Source organism: Ctenopharyngodon idella, chromosome 7 (genome assembly GCF_019924925.1).
Source record: "Ctenopharyngodon idella isolate HZGC_01 chromosome 7, HZGC01, whole genome shotgun sequence".
Lineage (NCBI taxonomy): Eukaryota > Metazoa > Chordata > Actinopteri > Cypriniformes > Xenocyprididae > Ctenopharyngodon > Ctenopharyngodon idella.
The window spans coordinates 29,607,379-29,626,057 of NC_067226.1; the positions used below are offsets into that span (position 1 = coordinate 29,607,379).

An 18,679-nucleotide genomic window follows, 5' to 3' on the forward strand; every position below is an offset into this window, starting at 1 on the left:
TAACTGATTTGAATTATGATTTTTACAGAACAAAAAATCAACGGTTGGTTCAAAAAGATCAAAGTGTCAGTTTCTCCGGAGCTAATGTTTAATTTATACAGTATATGTGTAAGAGAGAGAGAGAAAGAGATGGTGTATCTTGTCATAAACATAATTACATCATCCTCTGTGCACTTAAAACTGCATTCTTCGTTCACAAAATCAAACCACAACACTCTAACCCTACTTTAAAGTGTTTCATTTAAGCGTTGCGTCATGTACTGTACGCACCTGGGCGTCCATCTGTTTATGTGTAAAATCCGATGAAGCGAAGGCTATAATGCTGCTGGACTGCTCTCCTGTGTCACTCCTGCTGTTTTAGTGTCGTCTTTCATTAGAGCTGCCCTACACACATGATCATGGTATTAGCAGGATCGGTTTAAAACACCGGCAGCCAAAGCATCCAATGACACATGTCTCACTGCCCTACTGAGACGCATGCAAAGATAGACAGGTTACCTTCTCTCAAAGCTGGGTGAGCTTTTAAGTCCTGGTTTGATTAGGTGAGATGGATAGTGTGGACTTGATGTTGTGTAACATGGTTGAACTGCAAGGGAGGTTATAGGTTTTTATTAGATGATAGACAGACAGACAGAGATAGACAGATAGATAGATAGATAGATAGATAGATAGATAGATGGATGGATAGATAAATGGATAGATAAACAGATAGATAAACAGATGATAGATAGATAGATAGATAGATAGATAGATAGATAGATAGACGGATGGATAGATAAATGGATAGATAGATAGATGGATGGATGGATGGATGGATGGATGGATGGACGGACAGATAAACGGATAGATAAATGGATTGATAAACGGATAGATAGACAGACGGACAGATGGATACATAGATAAATGGATAGATAAACAGATGATAGATAGATAGATAGATAGATGGATGGACAGATAAACGGACAGATAAACGGATAGACAGATAAACAGATAGATAGATAGATAGACGGATAGATAGATAGATAGATAGACAGACAGACAGACAGACATATGGACGGACAGATAGATAAACAGACAGATAGATAGACGGACGGATGGATAGATAAACAGATAGATAGATAGATAGACGGATGGATAGATAGATAGATAGATAGATGAACGGATGATAAACAGATAGATAGACGGATGGATGGACGGACGGACGGACAAACGGACGGATAGATAAACATAGATAAACGGATCGATAGATAAACAGATGGATAGATAGCTAGACAGACAGACGGACGGACGGATGGATAGATAAACAGACGGACGGAAGACGGACATAGATAAACGGATAGATAAATAGACGGACAGATGGATAGATAAATAGATAGATAGATAGACGGATGGACAGATAAATGGATGGATAGATAGATGATGGATGGATGGATGGATGGATGGACGGATGGATAGATAAACAGATAGATGGATAGATAGATAAGCAGACGGATAGATAGATAGACGGATGTACGGACGGATAGATAAACATAGATAAACGGATAGATAGATGGACGGATGGATAGATAAACATAAATGGATAGATAAACAGACGGATAGATAGATGGATGGATGGATAGATAAACATAAATGGATAGATAAACAGACGGATAGATAGATAGATAGATGGATGGACGGATAGATAAACATAGATAAACGGATAGATAGATAGATAGACAGACGGATAGATAGATAAACAGACAGATAGATAGATAGACAAACGGACGGACGGATAGATAAACATAGATAAACGGATAGATAGATAAACAGACGGATAGATAGATAGATAGATAGATTTGTTCATTTTACTTAACTTAGTTAAATAGATTTTGCTTAATTCCATATGTAAATCTTACTTAAAAATATTCATGCAAAAACTTGCAAAAGAAAAATTAAGTAAATTTTACTTATTGTTTTTTTTAGTGTAGAAATGATCTGCTGCTGGTTGCAACAATCCCCTTAATTTAAGAAAACCCTTCACAAAAAATACCCATATAATTATAACTAAGGGTTTCTTAACTAAAGGGGTTTGTTACAGCTGGTCAGTGGGCTTTAATTTTGTAGAGTTGACACCCACTTGTGCTTTAACTAGCAGCGACTGGCATCAGCCTCCTGCCCAATCTGTGTTTACTGGAGTCAGTAACAAAATCTGCTCACACTCTCGTGAGTTGCGTGTGATGAGAAACAAATCGGTCAACCGGATGGGGATGCTCAGCCCAAAGCCCCTCATGAGGCCCAGCTGTCCGAGGTGCACGGGGAGCGCCTGCCCTTCTCTCCTGGCTCAGGTCGGCTAATCTCAGGCCTGCCTCCCTCCTGCTAGTGCTGCTGCTAATTGCTTGTGTCGTAAAGCTCTGTGACCCAAATAAGCCTTGCTCCCCAAAGCTTCTGGGATAAGCCCCACTTTACCTCACCAAACCTGCTTAATAAAACGTCTTATCCACACCAACCCCTCACCCATCATGCCTTCTGCTTCCTCTCCCACATTTCTTTAGGCTATAGAAGAGATAGAGAACGAGGCTCAATGCAAGAATGTACAGAAAATAGCAGAGGATAATGGATGTTACGTTTCAGAGACAACACAGAAGCGTTGGGCATAGAGCATCTGAGTTCTGTGAATGGCTTTGGATTAAATGCATCAGTGCTATATACAATAATTTGACTCATACCTCTGTTTGCATTAAATAAAACTGTTTAAAGACATATAACAGAAGTGTATGGGACACATGTAGAACGACTGCAGCGTAACCATCCATTATAAATGCATTTCTTGAAACTAAAGGATGAGTCTAAATTATTTTTGTGGTGTTCAACAGCATGCCACAATATGGAAGCCCGTTTCCGCCACTAAATAAAGAAATAAAAACAGTAATTGCGACTTTTTATCTCAGAATTCTGACTTTTTTTCTCACAACTGCGAGTTGCGAGATATAAACTTGCAATTGCGAGAAAAAAAAGTCAGAATTGCGAGTTTTTATTCTGACTTTTTTTCTCGCAATTAACTGATGGACAGTTTCTCTGTCTGAAACAATTCCGGACATCCAACATTTCTGGTGCATCCAACAATAGCCGTGCTGCCGTCCTGATGTCTGAAGCTGTTGGTGTATGTGTTTTGTGTCAGCTTCATCTGTTTTATTACGCCTCCACCACAACTGATTCTTATTATTATTACTATTATATTGTTATTATTGTGTAATCACAACACATTTGCTCAAAACTTGTCAAATTTATTAGTGTATCCATTCTGTTAAAAAACAACTTTTATTCACCAAATACTTCCACTGTAATTTGCAGAACTGCATGATTCTACCCTTGAATGCCCCCTATTATGGAGCCACCAGACTTGAGTTGCAAAGTTACAAAGTTGATGAAACATGATAGGTATTGGTGTTTTAGTATTAAGCCCACTAGATGGCAGTAAAAGCAGTTTTTTCTTCTTGAAATGCTGTACTCATGTACAAGGTTAGTCTGTGGAAACATGCATATTCAATCAGAAGGCTCTGGCTTATGAATTCTGCATAATGTTCTCTCTAATGTTCAGAGACTAAAATGTCTTCCATTTTATGTAGAATAATAACGAAGCAGTTTAGTTACTGTTGCTATGTCCGACAAGCCATGCCGATCTCTTGCCACACATCATGTTCTCACACAGTGAACAATACATTGCGGAGCAAAGAGGACACTGACAATGCGTCGACAGACAAAACAGAGCAGGTTACTTTTGATATGAAACAAAGTCTCAAATTTCAAATTTTGTCATTTTTAAAGAAATTTAAACAATAAATACCTTTTTGTGGCTCTTTAATGTGTCACGGCAGATCGCTGTAATGTCTCGTGAACCGTTCATCTCTACTAGTTCATTTATAGCATCAAATAAACATGAATGAACATCATAAGGAATGCTGGTTTAATCGCAGAAAGACATCAGTACACACCATTTTTCAAGTTCAAGTCCACCTACGGTAATCTGCTAACTCTCCTGACTGCTTTGTCGGACAAAATGGTGGATTTGGCGTTATGATTGGTTAGATCACCTGTCAATCAAACTCCTGGAAGGGGACAATTGCGAGTTTATATCTCGCAATTCTGACTTTATATCACACGATTGCGAGTTTACATCTCAGAATTGTGACTTTATAACTCGCAATTGTGAGAAAAAGTCAGAATTGTGAGATATAAACTCGCAATTGCGAGATAAAATGTCAGAATTCTGAGATAAAAAGTCGCAATTACTGTTTTTATTTACTGTTTTATTTTTACGGGCTTCCATACCACAATATAGATTAACCTGTATTTAATGTGAAATATGATGTTAATGGAAATACAGTGTTAATTTAAGTAGAAAGAGGCAAAAACACTGGACTGACAGTGTTTGATTATATTTGATTTGTATTTGTGTTTATGACTTTACTGTTTCAACACCTGCATTCACATGTATACATTTTACATTTATGCATATAGGATTTACATCATGTTGGAATTACTGTAATTTCAGTTGCACTTTAATTTACAGTACGTGTACTTCCAGTGTATTTACCTAAGAAAGTACTGGTTAATATAAGGTAACTACATGGATAAAGTAGGGGTTAAGGGGTAGGTTCAGGGTTAGTACCTAGTTATTACACAGTTATTGTAATAACTATAATAAGTACTTAGTATGTACATGGAGAACAGGACTGTAAAATAAAGTGCTACTGTAATTTCAAGCTCTCAACTAGTAAAAAAAAATGCCATTATTTTGCTGGAAATGTGTAATTTTTTGAATCTCTTCTTTGTTGTGCCATCATTTAAAAACAACCAGAAATCCAAAAGATCTGCATCCAAGAGTATGAGCATTCCAAATAGAATTTCTGAATTGTCTCGTAATTACAGTTATTCCAACATGAGATGAACATTCCATTACGCTCTGCGAAATTCAAAAATAGTGCTATAAAAACGTTAATGAAATGTAAACTACAACAGTAGCATTGTCATTGAGTGTAAAATGGTTGTCAATGCAAATTTGTCTTTCCAGATATAGATATATATATATTGTCTTTATAATGAGATTTGAATAATTAAGAACCAAAATAATCTATATAAATCATGTGAAGCACAATAATTTAGTTCTGTGGTTGGCATGTTAATATGAAATCCCATTTCTGCCACATAAGAATTAAAAAAAAAAAAAAAAACATAAATTGAAATTACTTGACATACCAAGTCATAGTTATGAGATATGAAAAGTTGAAAGTATTACATAAATAATTACGAGATTAGTATGTCATAATTTTGACTATCACTTAATTTTTACTTTTTGTCCATAATTATGTGTCAAAATTACAACTTAGTAGCCTGTCATAATTATGACTTAGTAGGTCAATAATTACCATTTTTGTCATAATTTTGACTTTTTATCCATAATTATGACAGTCAAAATTACAACTTATAATGTCATTATGACTTTTAGTCTTAATTATAACTTATGTTATAATTTCAACTTTTTATGTAATGCTTTTGACTTTCTATGTCATAATTAAGTTACCAAAGCAATTTTATGTGGCAGAAATTGGCTTACACGCGTTTAAGTGAACTGAAATAAACTCAGTTTGTTTGCGCTCTCCTCAGCATGGGGTGTTTGTTGCGTGTAAATGCGTAAATGCTCTGGCAGTGATATAGTCTGAGGCAGATCTAATCAGAGGAGGTGAAGATCAGCTAAACCTTATGACACACAGACACAAAATCCACACACACGGAGACAGACACGTGTCTCACTTTGGCTCAAGTCAAACATTTTCACCTGATTTTCTGGTCTCTCGTAATTGTAAAATCGTATGTTTTTTTTTTCTTTACACATTATTTTGTAAACTTAAAGCAACACTTTCCTCAGCAATCCTCTCTGCCAAACGGAACACGAAGGAATGTGTTGTAAGTGAACGTTTTTTTTATGATTGTCCCTCTTGATCTTTAAATACGTATTTGAGGTTTATTATGAATTTACTTTGCTGACAGTGACCCAGAAGCTGGAGAGAAATGGCGGTTTTACCTTCAGTCGCTGTAGTGTAAGTAGCCTAGTTTTGGATAAAACACAACTAACATCCCTCAGGTGATCTGAAGTGTGAGGACTGAGTAGGTTTTAGGACGCCGTTACACCTGAAGCACAGCTGGAGTGACGGTTGTTTCCCGCCTCACACTCGCGCCCCCTTCTGGTTCACTGCTGCAATGACAGGCTGTGAATGAAAATGCGTTTATTAGTGTGGACTTTAGGCTAATAAATTCACGTTTACAATGTATGCCATACAAAAGAGTCAGTGTACCAACACAGACATGGCTGAACCATGACATTTTATTACATTAAATGGGAATGAAAACAATGCAGCATTTAATTTTTGCCTATAGAACTTATTCACAGCAGCGCCATCTTTGATTTTTAACGGGAATGAAAGCGAGGCTGTGAGGGATAGACGACGCACATCTCTTTAGTGAGTCGTACTGTTATTTAATGTGTTTTTGGATTGTTCTGCTGATGAAACACTGGAAAATTATCTTTCCAAGAAATGTCAGTTGACAAAAAACTACAGACAACACGAGCTGTGGAAAATTGTAAGTGATCTAGGAGCTTTATACAGCTTTTCACATGCAGCGGATGCCATTGAAAACACGGCAAATCTATCTCTCACAGACTTGCTTTCATACCTGTCATGGCGCTGCTCTGAATAAGGTCTATTTGCCTATTTTGTGGCCATGATCTACAATGGCACCCAGATATTACATAAGCAGTACCAAAACTGTTTAGTTTCTTAATGTCTCCCCAACAGGGAACGTTCTCAGAACTTTCCAAACGTTCTGGCAAGGTTCTCTCAAAGTTATAAACAATATAAATGTAGTATTAATCTAGTAACATTAATAGATATTTGTTCAATGTTATCTAGTTTTTAATAATGTTCTCAAATAATTAGTACAAAAACATTATCGTTCATGGAACTTTCTAAAACGTTTTAGTTGGACATTCGTCTAACATTTTTAAATGTTAATAATTGTTTCTGAATGTTCAGATAATGTTTGCAAAACAGAACTTTCCCTTAACATTTGCATCATCAAGAAAAATGGATCTCAGCTTACAATCGTGCAAAAAAAAAAGTAGACCTCTATCAGCATAGTATTAGCAGAAAATGATGTGCAATTATTTACCTGCTATAGAAGTTAGACTGATTGTCAGAAAGAAACACTCTTAAAGATCACCACCAACACAAATGTTGTATAGATTTATGTAACAAGATACAAAACGAACAAGTCAGTATCAATAATAACAAAAGAACTCATTTGTCATTCAACAATAACAAAAACAGTGTTAGTTCCATGTATAATCAAAGACTTACATGTTTACTCCATGTCACAATTTTATAAAACAGTCATTTTCTCTTCAGTTTCACAATAAGGTTTCCAGTGTTCAAACATCACAACATTCATGCTGTCAAGACTACACGACACTATCAGGGCAGAGTTAAATAACCAAAATTAGCTATTATGACAAAACTTAATTGGCAAAATAATATTACTAATGGAGACTGATGTAAAAAAACACTCATTCTATATCAGGCAAGAAAAATAATGTTAAAACTAAAAGAAAAGGGATTCATTTTTTTTTTTTTAATTTAGCCTTAGAATATATAGCTTCCAAAAAGGACAATACATACAAGCCCCATTCAGTGTTAAACACTACATATCTCTTACAGTTCATGTAAATATGTGTGACACACACAGTATTGCTTTATCTGCACACCATGTGGTGGCTACAGTCACTACAACCTGTAAATTCCCGCATTAATCTAATCATTAATTTTCTACCCCTAATCCACAAGTTAGATGTAATTAAAACACTAATATGATTTTCAGACACTGCTCCTCATGCCTGTATTATCATCAGGGTCTTTGAGCGTCTTTGGAGTTGTTATTAGCATAAAGGTGGCCTATCGACCTTAATATGTTAATAGCTTTACAACTAATCTCTGGGTCTTTACGAGACGTCTCGTCAGTAACTCAAACACATGTACCGTACAGTCACAACATCTCGCCTCTTATACTGTATCGTACTCTAATAATATGACGAACGTTCAGTAACTTATTATTTACTTAGACAAAACATTTCTCAGGTTAAAATTGGGTGAAATAATACATTAAATACGGAGAACACCTCAGAAAAGTGAGATGGAACATAGTTAAAATCAAATAAATAAATAAACTTTAAAGGTGTGAAATGACTTTGTATCTTGCTCTCAGAATCCAAAGGTGTCACACATTTAAAAAACAAAACAATTTTAGTCATTATAAATAAAAAGGATCATTTTTATTTAGTTTCTCGTTTTAAAAGTATGACGGATCATGTCTTCATCTTATAAATAAAATAATGTGCATTCTCTTGTTACAGTACAGTTTTTTGATGTTTTGAAATGGGTGGAAATGCAAACAGGTTCTTAGTTTCAGTTTTGTGCATCTATGCTTCTCAAGCGTCTACAAGAAGTCTGGAAGATGTAGTTCAGGATTTGATTGTAGTGTGTTGATGTAACATCTCTGTTTTCTCAGCAGCGGCGAGGAGAGTTGGGATACTTGGCCTTCAGACTCTCCTTGAAGCTACGGAAGAGGATGCGGTTCTTCCGGTTCTCCTCATCCTTTCTGCTGTGAAACTCTCCCTGGACCTTAAAGCCTTTGTGCACCACAAATGCATTGCTCAGCACGGAGAACCGGTAACCTGCGACGTGAAGCTCGCAGGCCTAAAGAGAAGAGGCAATCAGTAAGTAACTGAGCAAATGAATGAATGAATGAAGAAAATAAATTCAGGTCACACCGGTTCTAGTCCACTTAGGGCTCGACATTAACACCTACCAAATGCGAGTGGATTTCAGCAGTGGCGTGAAACGCAGTCACTCCTACTAGTCAATTTGGCAGATTGAGTTTTATATATAATATATAAATTTTTCAATCGTAGCCTTTAAAAAAGGCATCTGAAATAATAACCTAAGTGCAATATAGTGTTTTCAGAAATATAAATTTTTTGAAACATATCGATACTGAAATATATGAAACGCTCTCAATACTCATTTTCATGCAGAATAGATTCACGATACCCGCCTCCCCTCACTCATTTGTTTCATGGACATAATTTTACTCATTCACCCAAAGTGTGCGCACATAAAGCCGTCTCTCAGTACTAAATTGAGTTATTTTTTCACTGCTTATTATGCTTAAACAGTCAAATACAAGCAAAATAATGTCAAAATGGCGGTCTTGGCGAGTATTCATGTAAACACAGTCAGTTATGTTTTAAGTGAACGTAAACAGTTGAGAAGGACAACGCATGTGTAACAGTATAATGGATCCGTGCGTCAGGTCTTAAAGTGACAGGAGCCTAATATACCAGCTGCCAAATTATGAGATAATATTAAAAATATCTATATGGCAGATTTTCCCCATGGTTTTAATGTCAAAATTGTGGCCAGTGAAAATGCCGAGTGGCTAGTAACTTTGGAAAACCACTAGCCACAGTGGCTGGTACACAAAAAAGATATGGAATGTCTATTTACACTAAGTGAAAATAGCATCCCTTGTTGGCAAACGCTATTTACATTAGCTCCGCCCACCAATGTCTGGATGGGCTACTGAAGTTTTTAAAAAGACGCAGAAATTTTAACATATTCAGTGGCATAGCAGTAGTGAGCAAGGCTCGCAGACCTGGCTTTTAACGCGATCGTCGTGGGTTTGAATCCACCTTTTGCCAAGCTCACATTTATTTTCAATAAAAATGAAAATAATGTTCTAAAAGTGGAAATAAACTGCGAACGAGTGTTTAATAATATTAAAAGTGTTTATTGGGTAGGGTCAGGGGAAGGTGTAGGGAGGGTTTTTATTCTCCCAATAAGGCAGCATCCATTTAATAATTTTAATAAATATAATTACTTACACTCTATGATATTATAGCATCCTGTTAATGTACAAAAATATCTATAATCACGATTATATATAATCACGATTCTCCCACGATTGTGAATATACAACCAAACAAAATAACATGTAATTTACTAGAGGTTCTGACAAAATATAAATTGCTGACTCTAATTGCTGGAAAATGTTTGACTGAATTATTTAAAAAATGGTTTTGAATGAATTCAATGACTCATTAATAAATACTTGTTTCATTGCTGGATGAATCCGTGTTTTTGAACAAATTTTTTAAATGAACAATTCAATGACAAATACATTTTTTAACAGTCAGTTGTCGCCACCTGGTGGAATTAGATCCGTTAATACAACCGTTATTTGACATGCCAAGTTCGTTTCAAACGGTAGTTTGCTCTATTTCGATCGCTATCGTAGACATCAGTGTTTAAATACTAACTTAAAACTTATATCTCAGTACTTCTGTGATAATGTGAATATTTGTAACAGAAATAACTATGGTGTGATTCAAAACGGCTCTCTCTGGCTCTGGCAGCACAAACACAGATTTGAACGTTCCGGTATGATTTTGTCAAAGGTTTAATAGACATGGGAGAATCGTTGTCATTAATAAAGTAGGACCGCGTGGGTGCTTGAATTGAGATCGTGATCTTTTTACGATTAATCGTGCAGCTCTATCTGCCAATATAAAGTATAGATAACATCTAATTACTATTTACTCTTATTGCAAAGAACTGATACCTTTACATGGTGTAAATAGAGTCTATTGCTATTTTCACCTAGTGTAAATAGCATATTGCTAAGAAAATGCTGCTATTGTCACTTAGTGTAAATAGAATATATTGGTATTTTTATTTAGTGTAAATAGCACCTACAGCTATTTGCATTTAGTGTAAATAGCATCTATTTCTATTTGCACTTAGTGCAAATAGCCGCTGCCAAAAAGTTAATGTCAAGCCCTGTATATACTGTATATATTAGGGTTATCAAAAGTCGGTACTGAAATTTTAAAAATGTGATGATACCAGCAATTCTCCCTAGCATTTTGATATATATATATATATATGTTTGGAATATTATATTATACTTAGATTATTATATTAATTATATTAACTATTAATGATATATATATATATATACACATAATTTTACAATAATAATTAATAGTATAATTAATATGATATTCTAAATATATTAATATAATATTCTAAACATATGATGACATTCTGAATACATAATATAATGTATTATGTTTAGAATATTATAGTTTTTTTATTGTAAGATTTTATATATATATATATATATATATATATATATATGTGTGTGTGTGTGTGTGTAAATATTTTCAAATTTCTGTTAAATAATATTTCTGGAATTTAAAAAAAATTGCTTTGTTTGGCATGATTTTGCATTTGGCTAATTGACTGTGTGTATATACACACCCACCTGGCTGATACGGTTGAAGCCATACTGCCTGAAGTTCTCGTCGTAGAGAGGAACCGATCGAGCACCAATGTAGAAAGGCTCCCACGGATCAGCCCAGTTTATGGTGTACGCCACCTCCAGCGGCCCAGAGCTTTTGCTGGCCAGATTGATCCACTGGGAGTAGTTAGTGGGAGCCTGACAGCGAGGGCAAAGTTCATCGTAGAACGGTCGCACCTCTCCAACCTGATAGAGCTGCACCAACTCTGACTTCGAGGCGGGCATTTTGCGGGTGTGTCTGATCTCAAAAGCAGGAAGCACAAGGACTTCGTCCGCAGCTGGTTCGCTCCTCATCAACATGGTCACAAACTGGTGGTGCAAATTGGCACTGGGTATCATGTCAACATCGATGACCAGAATGTAGGCCGCGTCTGTGCCACTGCGGGCCACGTTGCGGAGAAGGTTGTTGGGGTACGAGACGTTGCTGCCGATGGCATAGTTTTTATACTTGTCTCTGTGGGATTCGAGCTTCGCGAAGACACCAGGACAGCCCTTCTCCTCGAGACCGGCAAAGTGCTCTCGATCCTGCTCTGGAAAACTGGCCATTTCTCCTGAATGGCAGACCAGGTGGAAGTCCACCAACGCTTGAACTTGAGGGCAAAACAGGCTAAGGGCGTAGACAAAGGCCGTTGCAAACTTGACATCTTGGCCGTTGGCAAATATAGCTACAGACAGAGGATTCTGCCAGCGCTCCAGCAAAGAGTTCAAATGGTGAAGGTTGTTGATAGTCGTATGCGTAGCCAAAGCCAGATGGTGCGATCTCGGATCTGCTCCTGGCTTCTGATTGGTAGAGAAGTCACTTTTAATCAGGTTCTTATACACACGATACTGTCCACTCCCATCGAAGATACCGCCTGTCGATAAAGAGTATCTGAGATGTTCCCGTCTGGGGTTCTTCTCAGCTTGTTTTTCAGTCTTTTTGGAGCCGAACAGCTCAGAATACTTGTAGCGCTGCTGTTTGCCATGCAATTTTGAAAGGAAAGACAGATATAAAAGCTGCAACAGTGCAACAATGAGAAGGGCACTGAGCACCACCTTAAACACTGAGCATTTTTTAGAGAAATGCATTACAATTACTGGTACTTTCTAGTGAATATTAACGAAATATTCTCAAATGGTGTCTATGGCTACAGTACACACAGCTCACCTAGGGTTAGCCAGGGTACCACTGTCTAGCTATGCAGCCTTCATGCATGCAGCAGACATTGCACTGACTTGCATTGCACTGCAGCAAGATGTAGTGCAGGTCAGATTGAGCGGGAATGAACTTGCATGTTTGAATGCATGCGAAAAGACGCCCGTTAGACGCCTGTGAACAAGCAGAAGAGAAACGCGTTCGTGAAGAGCACACACTGCGCATGTTTATACGTGTGTTTACCGTTCCGCTTACCGTAAACACCCTAGAACGGGTTCGGCTTTCTAATTGTGTTCTGGCATACTTGTATGCGATAGTTTCGATTCTGTAAACATTCCCTATTATTAGCAGCCGGAAGAATTTACAGAAAACACTCATCAGACGTTAAAAACGAAATCCTTGTTGCCCAGAAGTGGATCAAAAGGAATACGTTTAGAAGTGTGGTCGCATGAGACGAGGTGGCCGAGTGGTTAAGGCGATGGACTGCTAATCCATTGTGCTCTGCACGCGTGGGTTCGAATCCCATCCTCGTCGAAAATGACTTTTAATTTTTGTTTTATTTTGATAAATACGAGATTCCGGAAATCCTGCAGTCTAATTGTACAATGTGCTAAATATCCTCAGCAAGCGCTAAGTTAAACTAACAGAAAGTACTTCGATTTTTACACATGGTAAAACTATATTAAAGTTGTTAATAATGTAAATAATAATATTTTTTAAATATAATTAATATACATTGTGCCATTCACATACCATCCAAATATGGTAATCGTTCCGTTTCGTTATATGTATTATAAAATTTGCAAACACATTATAAAAGTCCCGTCATAAAATTTCTTCTCTATTTAAATCATTTGATTATTTTGATCCACCATACCTAATGTGGTTATTTGTAGTTGCATATTTATTTTAAAAACGCAATTAAAGTTTTTTCAATCCTTGAGGTCGGTTTTATCGACAGTTGGTTACGTAAACTCAACCCCATTTTAAATTCGTGCATTAAACAAAAATAGAATTACATGTATTTTGCCTATAATAATGCACATTTTGTGACATATAAAATGTTTAAAGGTACGTTCAAATTAGCGAAATTTCGCTTTGAACTCACTTTCAAAATACGTGAGAAATTTTTGGGTTTTGCCCGCGAAATTCGCCGAACAACGGTAAATGTGACCACTTAAAACTCAAGGATTTCCAAACTTTTTTGTCACCCTTTGACCTAAAATATTTTCTTGAAATACCCCAAGAAATAATTTTTATACTACCATTTTTAACACTACAAAAAAAGAGAAATATATTACTATTGTAAATATACAATTGCACTTTAAAATAAAATTAATATTTGATAATTATAATCATTTTATTTTACATTCACACTATAAGTTACTAACTGATGGTGAACAACACACACACTTTTTTTGCTCCAACAAGTGTATGAATTTAGTGACAAACAAAACACGCAACACTGTGAAAAGATCTTGCTCAATTTTGTATTTTTAATTCAATAACCAAAACAACCACAAAAACAAAAACATAAAAGCTTCATCCACAGGCGTACAGTCGTGAAATGATAAATGGAGTAGAGCTGCAGTCAACAGTCAGAGATCCACGGTACGAGACAGTCGGAGGTCGTCACGCTCATTTCATTTAGCACCAACCACTAATTGTTACTTCTTTCCAAGAGCAGAAGAAAGTGAAAGTCATACCATTTTAAGTATTAATGCAGTCCATTTAGACATGGCACATCAATGGACTAAACATGTTTGTTGAATATTTATGTCATACACTGGACTGAAAAGCAAACAATGGGGGAAAAATGTGCTCAGTGAAAACAAGACACTGAACTGCTGTAAATGTTCAGAGTGGAAAGGTGTGTTTTATGTTCTAATATTATGAATGTACAAAATGTGCATGAAAACTGAGACTTTCACTCTCTTTCGTGTATTACGACTGGCATCTGTAAGACTAAATAGAAACATGCCAACTCAGTCTCTCCGCAAATATTAAATCGCCAACGAATTCTAACCAGCATTTAAAGAACCAATCCACTATGAGACGAGCACTCCAGCGCCACCTTTAGACCCTCCTCCTTCGCTCTCTTTGGCTTGACTGGCATCCGCTTTACCCTGTTTGTCGTCCTCTCCGACTAATCGAATATTGTAGCGTTCGCGGTATTCCGTCAGCTCCCGCCCTTTCGCCTGCATCTGCGTGCTAAGCGTCTCCACGATCTTCGAGATCTGATCGGAAAGAGAGATACTGTAATAATGCATTGTTTATGACAAGCAAACGTTTGTGAATCCAGCTGCAGATTCGTACCTGTTCTTTATTGTTTTCTAACGCAGGCAGAACTTCTTTGACGGTCCTCTCCACAAGCACCCCGCCAACTAAACGAAAGCACTTCCGTGAGGGATCTACTTCCTTTAGTGTGTCAATGACGAGGCTATGAAGAGGAAGTGATGAGTGTTAGGATAAGAGCATATACAAGAGCAAATATGTAAGTATCAGTGCTTTAAACATGGGGTTTCAGATTTTCCGGGTCATCATATTCCATCCATCTATTTTTATGCACATTTTGGGATATCGCATAAAACGCTGGATGGAAACGCCAAGATGTGCATAATTTCCAAAAATGCACAAGTATGCACTCAATTGAGGCAGATAACTTTTTATTCGATAAGACAACATGTACATAAACTACGATGGAAACACATTAGAGATGCATGATTCTGGATAAAATTAGAATCACAATTTTTTGGTTTCAAATAGAGATCACGATTCTCCCACAATTCTGAATAAACAACCAAACAAAATAACATGTAATTTACTAGAGGTTCTGACAAAATATAAATTGCTGACTCTAATTGCTGGAAAATGTTTGAATGAATTATTTAAAAAATGGTTTTGAATGAATTCAATGACTCATTAATAAATACTTGTTTCATTGCTGGATGAATCAGTGTTTTTGAACGAATCTTTTGAATGAACGATTCAATGACAAATGCATTTTTTAACAGTCAGTTGTCGCCACCTAGTGGAATTAGATGTAATTGATACAACCGTTATTTGACGTGCCAAGTTCGTTTTAAACTGTAGTTTGCTCTATTTTGATCGCTATTGTAGACATCAGTGTTTAAATACTAACTTAAAACTTATATCTCAGTACTTCTGTGATAATGTGAATATTTGTAACACAGAAATAAATAATGTGTGATTCAAAACGACTCTCTCTGGCTCTGGCAGCACAAACACAGATTTGAACGTTCCGGTATGATTTTGTCAAAGGTTTAATAGACGTGGGAGAATCGTTGTCATTAATAAAGTAGGATCGCGTGGGTGCTTGAATCGAGATCGCGATCTTTTTACGATTAATCGTGCAGCTCTAAAACACATTTACCAAATAAATCCCTTGAAACGCAACAAAAAAAAAAACTCATCTGACTTTGCCTCGATGGAGGATGTGATTGGATAACTGGACTAACCAGTGGGCCAATCACATTGCACAGCATGTTGGTTTGATCATTCTGAAATGCCTAAGCCAAAGTCTGTCCTCAAATGATTTGATTTAATTCCCTCCCAGAAACTTCAAACACCAGCATCCAAATGCTGAGAACATGACAGCGTTTATTGTGTTTCATCTGACGCTCTGAGACTCAAGTCATTTATGACGGAGGAAAAAAGAGCCACAGTGGCTTTGCCGATTGCAGCAACTTCCATTTTTATTACAGATATTTTGCACCAATTTCCCAAGAAGTGACAAATTTGTTCTCTTGAACACACGAGATGGAAACGCTGCTTTATTCGCAAATGTTTTATGTGATATTCCAATTTTGCGCACAAGTTGAATTGGGGGGAGACAATAAACCGATTCGTAGATCGATTCTGAGATTTTCCGGATACATCGCGATTATCTCTTAAATCGATTCTGAGCTTAGTTTTTAACAGTAGATGGTGCTCTAGGCTAGTTTTTAACCGCATGCTCAAATGCTCGGGAAGAAGAGCGCTTGTGCGTTCAGCTGAGATTTGCACCTCAGAATGCTTTTATGATGCAAGATTAATGTAAACAGCCCACTGCAAACACCCTTGTAATGCGCTTCAACCTTTTCGAACTTTATTGAATGATTATTTTATGGAAGGTTTAAGTGGTTTGTCTGCGGAATTGGAAGCAAGCAGAGTACAGCTGTTTCTAAAGTACACAGCGCCATCTGCTGTTAAAAACTAAGTTCAGAATCGATTCAAGAGAGAATCGCGAAGCATTCAGAAAATCTCAGAATCGATCCAGAATCATCTTAATTTATTGCAACGATTTAAGCCTCGCACACACTTAACGATTATAAGGCCGATTATGAATGTAAATCGATCCTTATTACTGATCGTGCTCAAACGCGTCCAGTCAGAGCCAGTTGCGTTCAGTCAGCGATTACAGTCGGTGTTCAAATTCCGTGTGTAAGTATTTAAATCTGCTTCAGTCAAAGGAAATAATCACTGTGTGTTGAGCAGTCTCAGAATGTTTTATCTAGCCATTAAATGTGTGCTCGACTTTATTGTCCAAGCCCTAAAAAGGTTATAGTTCGGATATAAACACTGATGTCCACCGAAGCGATCAGAGTAGAGCAAATCACCTTTTAAAAGTAACTTAACGCTTCAAATAATGATTGTATTGATTACATCATTACACCAGTAGGTGGCGACAAGTGACTGTTAAAAAAAAGTGTCATTGAATCATTTAAGAGATTTGTTCAAAAACATTGATTCATCCAGTAATGAAACAAGTGATTTATGAGTGAGTCATTGAGTCATTCATTCAAACCAATTTTTTTAAAACAATTAATTGAAATTAAGTAAACATTTTAAATAGACTGCAACAATTAACATTTTGTCAGAACCTCTAGTAAATAGCATGTTATTATTTTGTCGAGTTGTGATCGTGATCTCTATTTGAGATGAAAAAATTGTGATGTCATCACAGTCTGTGAAAAGGGTCCATTATCATTTATCATAAGATACAATATGGACAAGAATTCATGCCAATGCATAATTCTGGCAGAGCAGAAATCAGTGCATGCAAGAAAGGAAGGTTTCACAGTAAGTGATTTATGAAACACACCTGTGTTCATTGATCTCCATCTCAAACTCTGCAGCCTTGGAGGCCATACTGCGCTGCTCCTGTCGCATCCTCTGGAAAGTAGCCACCACCTGATCCACACAACAAACACAAGCACACATATTGGTAAACAGACAGTGCCCCTAAATGGCTCAATTACTGTCACTCCAGTAGTCTTCTGTCCCATGACAGGAATAGTGACAGATCTGCACACGATGCACCTTCCTTATAGAGACATGAGGGTGTGTACTAGTTTCTCATGGGTGGAAACATTCAACCTAACGTGAACTACCCAGGGCTGCGTTTCCCAAAAGCATCGTAAGCGTAAGTTGATCGTAGAACCATTGCCACCAATGGTCTGTACGATCAACATTGGCTTGCGAAGCCCAGATTTGTTGAGGTTCATGAAATTTGTCTCTTTCATCTCTCGTGCAGCTGATCTGAGATTTGCATTGTTGCATGGCAACTATAAACCAGCACACGCGCGTCTTAGTCTGTACCGACCACAATACACAGCAGCACACACCAAATATGCGTGTTTTACAGCCCATCTACAACGCATGCGACGCGACAAAACCTGAACACATCCATTATAATGAGGGGCGTCGGGTGTTGTCAGCTTTGTTGTTTATAGGAGTAACGTTAGTGTTCTGGTTTGTCCCGCAGTGTAGATGAAATGTTCATGTGTTATTGTAATAAACCCGATGCACCGTTACCTGCTCGGCAGACGGGGCGGACTGCTTTCCACCGCTTTTACCGCTCGTGCTGTTGCTACTGTTCGCCGCCATGATGAACTGCACACAGCACCGCACGAGTCAGGACCCCCAACGGTCACATGAGCGACTGACTGAAAACATTCCTGTCTGAAATTACTGCTCTCTGCGAATATAAATTAAAAACATACACAAAATACCCATATTTACCTGCCAGATATTTTTACACGTTTCTGATAAGAGTACAAATTTGTTCTTCCATAAGAGGCGCTTGGTGGC

General features: G+C 37.1%; 2 protein-coding genes and 1 non-coding gene across 3 annotated transcripts; 1 reads left to right on the forward strand and 2 right to left on the reverse strand.

Annotated features, from left to right (window-relative positions):
* Nucleotides 1–7,267: 7,267 nt before the first annotated feature.
* Nucleotides 7,268–12,828, reverse strand: b4gat1 (beta-1,4-glucuronyltransferase 1). Its single transcript, XM_051901340.1, has 2 exons — nucleotides 11,416–12,828; nucleotides 7,268–8,786 (listed from the first exon to the last, which is right to left on the reverse strand). Exons 1-2 carry the CDS (start codon nucleotides 12,517–12,519, stop codon nucleotides 8,595–8,597), a joined length of 1,296 nt encoding a protein of 431 aa, XP_051757300.1. The 5' UTR covers nucleotides 12,520–12,828; the 3' UTR covers nucleotides 7,268–8,594.
* Nucleotides 12,829–13,038: 210 nt separating this feature from the next.
* On the forward strand, nucleotides 13,039–13,120 carry trnas-gcu (transfer RNA serine (anticodon GCU)). Its single transcript has one exon. It is a non-coding gene; the product is annotated as a tRNA-Ser (tRNA).
* Nucleotides 13,121–14,062: 942 nt separating this feature from the next.
* Nucleotides 14,063–18,540, reverse strand: pfdn2 (prefoldin subunit 2). Its single transcript, XM_051900256.1, has 4 exons — nucleotides 18,404–18,540; nucleotides 17,691–17,779; nucleotides 14,903–15,026; nucleotides 14,063–14,823 (listed from the first exon to the last, which is right to left on the reverse strand). The coding sequence occupies exons 1-4, from the start codon at nucleotides 18,473–18,475 to the stop codon at nucleotides 14,635–14,637; spliced, it is 474 nt and encodes a 157-aa protein (XP_051756216.1). The 5' UTR covers nucleotides 18,476–18,540; the 3' UTR covers nucleotides 14,063–14,634.
* Between the last annotated feature and the right edge of the window lie 139 nt (nucleotides 18,541–18,679).

Bases quoted from the DNA above. Each gene is read 5' to 3' on its own strand.
- pfdn2 (XM_051900256.1), bottom strand. From the start codon at position 18,475: ATGGCGGCGAACAGTAGCAACAGCACGAGCGGTAAAAGCGGTGGAAAG. The intron at 17,780-18,403 runs GTAACGGTGCAT...TGTGTGGATCAG, and splicing joins CCGCCCCGTCTGCCGAGCAG to GTGGTGGCTACTTTCCAGAG. The intron at 15,027-17,690 runs GTGTGTTTCATA...TCCTCTTCATAG, and splicing joins ATGGAGATCAATGAACACAG to CCTCGTCATTGACACACTAA.
- b4gat1 (XM_051901340.1), bottom strand. From the start codon at position 12,519: ATGCATTTCTCTAAAAAATGCTCAGTGTTTAAGGTGGTGCTCAGTGCC. The intron at 8,787-11,415 runs GTGGGTGTGTAT...TCTTCTCTTTAG, and splicing joins GCTTCAACCGTATCAGCCAG to GCCTGCGAGCTTCACGTCGC.